We start from the raw sequence: 10283 nt of genomic DNA on the forward strand, positions 1-10283 counted from the left end.
TGGGTGAGTCATGAATCCCAGAGGGAAAAAAATACAGCTCTTTGCCTCGTCTCCAGCTCCTGCAGGGTCCCTGCCGCCCTGTGTGTCAGAGCCAGAGCCCAACCCTCGGCCCACCCCCCCCTCCATACTTCATTTCTTCCACTTGGCCCAGCTCCAGGCTACTCCCTCGGAGGGGCCAGCAGGAGTTGAGTGGGGTGGGGCTGGGCCTTGGGGCCCCAAAGCCCCAAGTGGGAAGACAGTTACCCAAGGGGGCAGCAGGGAGCGGCCGGCCGTTTCCTGAAGACAAGCTCTCAGAAATTTCTTTGTCTCTGTCCCTCCCCCAGCCCAAGGGAGAAGATTCTCGCCTCAGAAAAATAGCATCTGGCTGGCCAAGCAGTACCTGGCTCCTGCCTCTGGGGACCATCTCAAGGGCAGCTTTGCTGGAGAGTGAGTGGAAGTAGCCTCCACCCCCACCACACTACCTGGTACCAGGGAACAGACAGAAGACTGGGTAATAGCAGATCACTGGGAGTGGCCTCAACCTGGACTCAGTTTCCCCATCTTAAGGCCTCTTTCCAGCTTTGTCATTGGATCGTTCAGTGTCCTGGATCCTCTCCCCTACCCCTACCCCCACCCCCAGCCTGCTGACTTCGTGTTGAATCAAATATTAAAGGAGGGGGTGGGGCAAGATTGGGAATAGGGGGGCCAGCAACTAGTGAGGAAGACCTTGAGGGCTGGATCCTGCCCAGCCTAGGGCAGAGCCTCCCCTCCCCTAGCCTTTGAAGATGAAAGGCAGAAGGGAGGTGTGTAGTCCATTCCCTAATCAATCAATATGCATTTATTAGAGGGATAGAAAGACAAAAATGAACATCGAACCGAGGTCTGACTGAGGCTGGACAGCGTAGCATTTGTTAGACTTTTCCATTAGATTGTCATATCCCCAGCACTGAGCCTCCTTTCCTGAAACTGAGTCCTCCATCCCTGATAGTGAGCCCCCATTCCTGATCTTGATTCCACATCCCAGACATGACACCCTTATCCCTGATCTTGAGACTTCATCCCCAGCAATGGGCACCCTCTGCAACACTGAGTTTTAAGATCCCTGACACTGAGCCCCCATATGCAGTACTGACTCTGGGTTTCCGTGTCCAGCAGTGAGCCCTATCCCTTTTATTAAACTCCCCATCTGCCTCAGGGACTTGACAAATTTCATACTCTTTTCCTTGGAACCATTGAGGGAACAGAAGAAACCTTCACATTTTCAAAGTCTCTGGTCCCTGGGCATCTCTCAACTCTTAAGTATAATTTGCTGTTGGGGCCGTTGCAGCTGTGCACACAGACTCAGCACAGCCCTGATTTTCTCCAGCCCTATCCCAAGTCAACACCTGAAGTCCTTGCTGCCTCCTCCTGTTAGAACTTGGCATTGTCAGCCTTTTCCTAGTCATTGCTCTCCCGTTGGACAACACGCTCTGGCTGCCTGCCTCATCTATGGAAGCCACCATCCAAGAAGGTAATACAAGCACCTTAGCCCTCCCCTTCTTCAGCCTGGTCTGGGCCTCCATCACTCTCACTGCTGAACGGAGAGCAACTGTCCAATCCCAGCAGTCAGGGAGATAACAATGAACAGCATCCTGTTGCTAGGCAACAGCGGATGCTTCTTGAATACTGGGGAGGTGGAGAAGGGAGATGAGGAAATTGATACATGAGAGGCAGTGTAAGTAAATGGGGAAGAGGGACAGGTCTGGTCTGGGGGCCTGGATCGCTCTCTCAGAGAATAAGGAAAGGGGGAAGCTGCCTTGGCTCTTTGTCTTGAGAAGGGGGCAGGGATTCCTCATTCCCTTTCCCTAATGGAAAGGGGACATTTCAAATCACTCTTCATTAAGCTACGGGGGACTCAAAAGGGCCAACAAATGCCTAACTACCATCCCAATCCTGGACATAGGGTATCCCCTTCCTGCGTTCCCTGGACACAGCCTTCAGGTTTGGTTAGGAGAGCCATCAGATCATTATTTCTCCAGTCCACAGATCTCGAGGCCAAGAAACCTGGGAGTGCTCTGAGAATTCTTCCCCTTCCCTTGGGAATTCTCCCTCTCCTCATCCCACCTACACACTGTTGTCTAGAGGTAGATGTTTGAACTAGACTCTTGGGGGCCATGCTCTGATCACCTTCCCCTTGAGACCTTTTCAGATTCCTACACTTCTAAGTGCCCTCTCAGTTCTGAAATTGTTGTAGTTACTGATCTGTCCATAGTGATACTGTCTGTATAAGCTCCTTGAGGACAAGAACTGCTTTGTGTGTGTTTTTTTTCTGAGTCTATGATTTCCTGGATGTAGGGAACTCCCAAGGAGGAAATCCTTTCCTCTGCAATGTACAACCTTAAAGGGCTACCTCAGACACAAAGGTTAAGTGACTTGTCCAGGATCACAGGGTCATACAGCCAAGGTCAGACACTCCATTCTTTTGTCTCTGGGTATGTGTCGGAAGTAGGAGGTTGAATCCCTATCTTTCTGACTCCAAGACCAGCTCTCTCCATTGGGCAACACTTCCTTTAATGTAGCAGGTGCTTAATACATGTTTATTGAATTGAATTGAAATCAAAGAGAGCAAGGTAAGGCCTGTGGAGTTGCTTCCCCCATTCAGAGACTTCCTTCACTAATGCCAGATTCTACCATTAGGAATTCATTCCTTTGGATTCAGCATTGCCCTCACTAGGTTTCACAATCTCATACTTCAGAGAGAATGAAATGATCAGACTTTCATCTAGACAGGTCAAGCCAGGGCTTATAGAAGGGGGCAGGTATGGAAGAGAGGTAGCAAATGTGTGAAGGGGTACTCAAAGGGAGATGGGTAGGGAAGGGAAGGTAGGCAGGGGTCTTTGTGACTTCACCATGGTCAAGTTAGCTCCCTTCTCTGGGCCTGTTTCCTCATCTGGGTGTGTCTTCAGGAACTCAGCTCAGCTCTCCTGCACAGAACCCTTCCTTCAAGACTTATCTTGAAGCCTTTCCTGCCTTTCCCAACTGCTAGAGGGCCCCCTCCCCCAACTACCTAGCATTTGTCTGTATTTATTCTCTTTATATTTGCTCTGCATATATTTATCTATGTATGTGTTATCTCCCCACTATACACAAGCTAGAATATAAGCTCCTTGAGTGTCTGTATTTTTTTTTTTACATTTTTTTGTGTCCCTAGTGCCTAGCATTGTGTTTCGCCCATGGTCTGAACATAAACGCTTGTTGATTGATCAGCAAAGTGAAGAGATTGGATTCAATGATCTCTAATGTTCCTTCTGGAACTGACATTGTATAATAAAAGTTGCTAAAAAAATATCTCCCTCTGGTTGAAAAAAGAAAATAAAAGCCAGCCCCCACATACGGGGAACAAGTGAACACTCAGCCCCACATGATCGGGACAGGGTATACTTTGTGGTTTATTGTATTCCAACCATCTCAAGGAAACTACACCTCGACTCAGGATCAGAAAGAAATAAAAGAAAAATGAAAGAACAAACCAGGCTGAATTCCACTTCAAGCTGATAGAGGCAGAAGAGCATCCTGGCCTACCCGAGGGGATAGGGCTTGGGCTTGTTCTCCATACTGTGGGGCAGGTTACCCCCTCTCCCTCCCCCCAGATGGACATGACTGGACTGAGGAAGACTTGGTAATATCCCTGATGCACAGCTCCTGGGAATGGGGTGGGGATTCGAAGGGATAAGGAAGTGCTGGGGGAAGTGAGAAGGAACAAGGAGAGGTGGGGTCCCTAAGGTCCTGCCCCCATGAGAACTGTCCTTTGCTAGGGTCAGAGCGATGTGTGCCTGGGGCAGGGTGGTAAGGAAGAGACCCTCTCTCCAGGGATAGAGCAGCAAGGGCCAGAGACCCTGACACCTGGCCTGGCAAGGTGGATAGGGGTGTGTGTGTGTGTGTGTGTGTGTGTGTGTGTGTGTGTGTGTATGTGTGTGTGTGGTGGGGAGAGAAGCAGTCCTGGCCTTCAAGGTCTGGGGGATAATAAATAAGACACAAATAAATAAATAAATTAATTAATTACATAGCAGCCTAGTTCCCTGGGGGAGGAGAGTGTTGCTCAGAGTAATACTGGCCCTGGAATTCACAGTCTCTTTGAGGTCCTGAGTCCATCTTTGAGGGCTAACTAGCCCTCTCCAAGTTACTGCCTCTGTAGGTCTCATTGGAATTGGAGTCCCTTCTCAGGCCCAGATCTGTAGACCCCAGGCCTGACAGATGAAAGGGATGGATGTCTATGTAGTTAGTGAAGGGTCATCTGCCCCAAAGGAGGGTCATGCTGAGTGCTTAGCTGATGGAGCCACATCCCAGACAAAATTCATAGTGGCAGGGGATATTAGCCCTGGGGAGGGAGAAAGGACATTTTGGGTGACAATTCCTTCCTGAGTCCAACAGTCAGACTCATGTGGTCACTTGCACCTCCTCTTCCCAAAAAATGTCCATCTCCATTTCTTGGGAAGGTCAGTTACTCCATCCCTTTGCCTCTGGGCATGTACCCCTTCAGCTACCTTAGGCCAAGAGAACCTGTCTCCTTTCCTTCCTTGGAATCACCAGAGATCACTTTGGGATCGCTCCATGAATGGCCCCATGGCTCAATGGTCAGGGAGATTTTCCTTCCATTTAATCTTGGTCCTACTTACTGCATTGTTGGACCATCCCTCCCAGTAGTTTCTAATGGGACTTGAAACCAGATGGTCTCTTTTTCAGGAGCACTCCTAGACATCAAGCATTGAGATCCCCCTGAGAGAAGGCCAAAGGAAAGTTCAGAAGGCTAAGGGAAAGTAAATAAGGTCTGAGAGAGGGAGGCAGATGTGAAGGTAGTTAAAGGCCTTGAAAAGTTACCAGGCCTCACATCTTCTGCCAACCAAACAGGGTGGGGAAGGGGGCTGGGGATACATTCTGGGAGGGAGGGGTTTCGTCTCCTGGCACCAGCTCCCCAGGAAGTCCCCTTCCCTGTGGGGTGGGTGGCTCAAGGAGGAGTAGGGTTTGGGGGCAGGGAATGAGCACGTCCTGTGTTCAGTGGCTCTTGGTGCTCTAGGGCAGTGCCCAACCCCAAGGAATGGAGAGGGCACCTTCTGGAAGCAGTAGGATCCCGATCTTTGTCATCAGGCCCTGTGCCCAAATTGGGCAGAGGTCTCGGGTTCTGGGGTGCACCAGCCCCGTTCCCATAAGGACAGAGTTTGCCTGTTGCCAACCCAACCTTGTACAACAGGGTCAGAGGAAAAGGGGTGAGAGAATGGGGGAGAATCTTTCTTTCCCAGCAGGGCTTAGGCCCCCCCCCCCACTCCCTGCCCTGGGGCCAATCCAGAGGGCAAGAGTCTCCATCCACCAGTTCTTCTCTTTGCCCCCAAACTGCAGGTAGGGGCTGTCCTTGGTGCTGGTTTGGAGGGTGACAGTGATGGATGGAATGGGTGAGTTTGGCCTAGCAGGGCCTTTGGCCTGGGCTGCCCAGATACCTGGGTCCACCCTGTGAGCTATGAAGAAATATGAATGGAGCTGGCAGTAGGGGGAGTGAATGTGGATGTAGGGGAAAGTCTCCCACACCCCACAGGAGAATGGCTCCATCTGCCCCTTCCCCCTGGCTCTGGCCTGCCTCCTGGTCCTCTGAGCCCAACCAAGCTGGGTCCCTTGGGCCAGGGGGAGGTGGGGGGTGGGAGCAGGAAGGAGCAGGCATCCAAGGGAAAGGGAGCATGGATCTCTCAGGGTTTCAGAAGCCACCACTTTCTGAGCTGCTGCGGCTATTGTAGCTGGGACTGGGGCTGGGGCTGGGGGTCCTGGAGGGGCTCCGGGTTCGGCTGCGGCTCCCACTTCGGCTGCTGTAGCTGTCCGGGCTGTGGCTGCCACTCCGGCTACGGCTGTACGTGTGGCTGCTCCAGGAGCTGGAGGAGGATGAGGAGGAGGAAGGACTGGGCCGGTAGTAAGGGATCGGGCGCTTCCGAGCACTGCAGAGAGAAGGGAAGGACACCAGACTCAGCTGCAGTGGCCATGGCAAGCCCAGCCAGCAGGGCTGACATGGCTGAAAGCACCTGAGCCCTTGGGCAGAGAAGCTGGGGCTGAGGAAAAGATCCATGGGACCTGAGAGAGCCAGAGCTGGAAAGGGTACTCGGAACCCATTGAGTCTCACCCACTCTTTTCACAGATGAGGAGCCCGAGGTCATAGAAAAGTATAGTAACTTGTCAAGATCATACGGAGATGGGATCCAGGCAGATCTACTGCTTCCAAAGCCAGGAAGTATTTCCATGGATCTGCTTTCCTCACATTCAAAAGCTTGGCAGAGCACCATCCAGTTATCTGGGCTCATTTTGTGGGTGCTCAAGGAGAGTGGGAAGGGAACTGGTGGCCCAAGCCCCAAAGGCACCTTCATTCTCTGGCCTTCATTTTCAAGTGACTTGGCCAGGGCCATACAGTGGGTTCAGGGCTGGAGCTATAGTCCAGGGTTCTTTCCACTGTCCCAGGATATCTTCTACCTCTCAGATCTTGGGGAAATGACCCTGTGGGCCATTCTCCTCATCCCCAGGAAAAACCAAATACCCATTGTCCCTCCCCCTTCCCCTGCTTCCCTCTTAGGTCCTCAGGTTTCTAGAGATTAGTCTAGAGCCAGGAAGCTAAGGTCAATAGAGGAGAAAGGAGCAGTTAGAAGGCAGCCCCCCCCCCCACATTCCCCAGTTAATACAGGGAAGGAAAACATTGTGGAGTTAGTGAGGGGGAGGCAGTGTAATTTAGGGGAGGGCAGGAATCACCCTATCCAGGGACAGTAATGGTCCAATGGTCAGAGCTGGTGCCTCTCCCCACTCACAGATGGGAAGAGATAAGGCCATAGATTGGGAGCTGGAAGGAACCTCTACAGACATCTAGTTCAATCCCCTCATTTTCCAGATGAGGAAACTGAGGCAAAGTTGCTCAGGGTGACAGTGGTACTAGCTTTTAGCACAGTGTCTGGTACATAGTAGGCACTAAATAATGTTTATTTAAGCGAAAGAGCCTGGAAGTGAACCCTGGAAGTGAAGCCTTGGCCCCCAAACCAGAACTCTTTCTTCTGTATCACATTGCCTTAGAATGTGATTGAGAAGTCACCACCCACAGTCTTCACACCTTACATCTGATGGACAGAGAAAGTGAGAGGCTTGGAATGGAGAGTCCTATAGGGCAGCCTAAGTCTTCATCAGTTCTGGGGATGGAGGGTGGTCCCAATTCATAACTGGCATCCAATAAAGACACTAATTGCTTGCATTTCAGGGCAGGTGCTGGTATTTGGACTTTTTATCTCATCCCAGGGGTTTCTGAAGGAAAGTCCAAAGGGCTAGGCTATCTCTACCCTCAGCCAGAGCAGGCAGCTGGGATCATGCCAGCTGTTTGCCCCCTGTAACAGACCTAAAGAGAAATACAGTGGTAAGACTAGGGGGTGGGGGTGAAGGGAAGGAATGGCATGTGTTGAGCTTGAAAGAAAGGGAGAAGCCCCTAGCCACCAGGTCCCCCTGCCCCAATTCCTAGAGAGGACTGAGAGCGAGGCAGAAAGGTTAGTCTTGTCAGAGACAGACAGACAGACTGAGAGAGTTGAACACCTCACACAGGGGATTTTCCCGGCAGCCCTCAGGGATGGGGGAGGCTCCTGGTGGACAGTTACCATAGTAACCGAGTGGTCCCTCCCCTCCCCCATCCTGGCCACAGCTTCCCTCCGGGTGGAACCTTGAGACGGAAGGGAAAAAGAAGAGATCAACTGGGGAATGGGGCCCTAGGGGTGTGTGGGAGGGGCCCTAGAAGACCCTGCCTCACCTAGTCCTGCTGATAAAAGCCTGGCTAACTTCTCCAACCCTCTTCCACATCCAGCTGCTGAGCTTCTCTCTCTCCCATGCACTGGTCCCTTGCCCATCAGTATTAACACAGAACCCTGAACCCTGAAGTCTCTATCCCCAGCCCTCCAACCATTATTCTCAGCGAAGGGCTGACTCTGGGCTTCTGTCCTTGACAATGAAGCCCAATCCTTGGCACCGACCCCTTATCTTTGACACTAAGTCTCTCTCCCAGACATTGAGCCACCACCCTTGACATGGAGTCCTGATCTCCAACCCTGAGCTCTCAACCCTCCAGCAGAATTTCCATTTCCATCAGAGAGCCCTGATTCCTGACATTGGTCACTGAACCCAACAATGGGCCCCTGTCCCCAGCCCTGACCTCGTGAGGTCAAAAACATTTTCTATGCAGCTTTCCAGGATTCAGATGAATTTTTCATTCTTTTTTTCCAAGATCAGGTACTCAAGGGTAGGTACCTCACATCCCTTTCGTACTGAGCCCATGGCCATGACACAGTAACTATACCCTGGATCAGGGCCCTTGTTGGTTGGTGACCAGCCCTACCTTTGGTCCCCTACCTGGTTATTCGCCTGGGCTCCATGAAACTAGGTGAGTCCCGACGCCTCTTTCGAATGGGTGAGTAACTTCGTGACCGCCGCCGGGGCCTAGTGGCTTCTCCTTCTGGGTGCCTTGTTCGACCATCACTTTCCTTATCTCTGAAAGAGACAGGTTCACATTAACTGGAGTTGATGGTGGACTGTCATCAGTCCTAGGCCCAGACCTTAGAATTTCCAAGTCTTCATTCCCCCAGCCCTCCCATATAGTCTCCTTCCCCCTAGTCCCTTCTCTTGTCCCTGATACTTCCCCATACACCCTGTGACACACAGGTCTTCCAATTTCCAAAGCCCCCAGACTTCAGGGCTGCCTTCCCGATGTGACCGTGGCTGCTGCTGCACCCTCAGTATGACCCTGATAGACTCTTTCAGCAGGAGCTCGTTGAGGACCTGGGTGCCCACTGCCTTCCAGTGGTTGCAGCCCTGTTTGACCCCCCCCCCCCACTCCTACCCCCCACCAGGAAGGAGCTTGCCAGCTTGTGGTTTGCTTCTACAGAGGAGCAAGGGTGTGGTTCCCATCAGCTCCTTTCTCCTGAGGGTGGAGTCAGATTTGGGGACTGATAGCTGGAGGTCCAGGAATGGGGCCTAGGAAGGGTAGCCCCTTTCTGTGCCACCACCAAGTATGGATGGCAACCAGGCCTAGCTGGGGGAGGTACTTTATCACGCTGAGGGATATGTAGGGGGATATGTAGGAGTCTTTTCCAGGAGGCCCAGAGGGGTTCCAGACACTAGGTCATTGCTTACAATCACAGTCTTTAGCTTAGGAGAGACTTTAAGCACCTAGTCCTATGGCAGAGAAGAAACCTGGAGCACACACAGGGTAAATCCATTTCCAGGGTCACTCAGGTTAAAAGTCTTGGTGCTAGAATTCAGGTTCAGCCTTCAGATTCCAAATCCATTGGGCTCTCTTCACTCTAGCACTCAGTGGGTGATACAGACTGGGTCAGCTAGTTGGCGACTAAATCTGCTTTATTCTGGGAAATGCGACTGGACAAGCAGTAGAGGGTCTTATTCCTTCCAGACCTCAGTTTCCCCAGATGTAAGGGAAGGAGGTTGGATTTATGATTTTTCAAGTACTTTCCAGCTTCTGTGATCCTCACCAACTAATGGTCCAAGGATGCTCCCGGTCCCTAATCTGGGCTCCTCTCAGAAACTTCTCAGTATATTTCCATCCCCCTTGCCTATAAGCATAAGAAGGTCCCTCCAGAGCTAGAAGGGACTTGGGGACTTAGGCCAGACTCTTCACTTTACAGTAGGAGAAGCCAAGGCCCACGGAGGGGCAGGGACTGCCCAAGAGCATGCGGCAGCAAGTCACAGAACTGGGATTTCAGACTCCAAATCCACTTTCTTCAACCCTGCAGTGATGTGATTAGGAAACAGCCTCCTGTGAAGATTAGTCTAAGAAAAGTGTGCACAGACCAGCTAGAGTCTAAGGGCCAAGGAAAATGATTTTGGATCATCCAGAGTTTTATTCTATCCCATCAGTGGAACTGAATAACTGGAATTCAGTGGAGGTGTGGAGTGTGTGTGTGTGTGTGTGTGTGTGTGTGTGTGTGTGTGTGTGTGAGGGGGGAGGAGAAAGAGGGGGAGAGAGAGACAGAGACAGAGAGAGACAGAGACAGGGAGAGAAAGAGGGGGAGAGAGAGACAGAGAGAGAGAGGGAGAGAGAGAAAGAGAGAGACAGAGAGGAAGGGAGAGAGACAGAGAGAGAGAAAGAGAGAGAGACACAGAGAGAGAGAGGAAGGGAGAGAGAGAAAGAGAGACAGAGAGGGAGAGACAGAGACAGAGACAGAGACAGGGAGAGAAAGAGGGGGAGAGAGAGATACAGAGAGGAAGGGAGAGAGAGAAAGAGAGACAGACAGAGAGAGAGAGAGAGAGAGAGA

At 51.6% G+C, this 10283-nt stretch overlaps 1 protein-coding gene across 1 annotated transcript in view; it reads right to left on the reverse strand.

Moving 5' to 3' along the window:
- Positions 1-2597: 2597 nt before the first annotated feature.
- The window catches only part of SRRM3 (serine/arginine repetitive matrix 3), a 105322-nt gene continuing 97636 nt past the window's right edge, over positions 2598-10283 (reverse strand). The window contains exons 13-14 of the mRNA XM_069089456.1: positions 8365-8502; positions 2598-5936 (exon numbers count right to left, since the gene is read on the reverse strand). Coding sequence (XP_068945557.1) covers positions 5702-5936; positions 8365-8502 — 373 coding nt within the window. The 3' untranslated portion in view covers positions 2598-5701. The remainder of the gene's footprint in view (positions 5937-8364; positions 8503-10283) is intronic.

This window comes from Petaurus breviceps, unplaced genomic scaffold (assembly GCF_028583685.1).
Source record: "Petaurus breviceps papuanus isolate PSGF00001 unplaced genomic scaffold, PetGlider_PUasm1.0 186, whole genome shotgun sequence".
Lineage (NCBI taxonomy): Eukaryota > Metazoa > Chordata > Mammalia > Diprotodontia > Petauridae > Petaurus > Petaurus breviceps.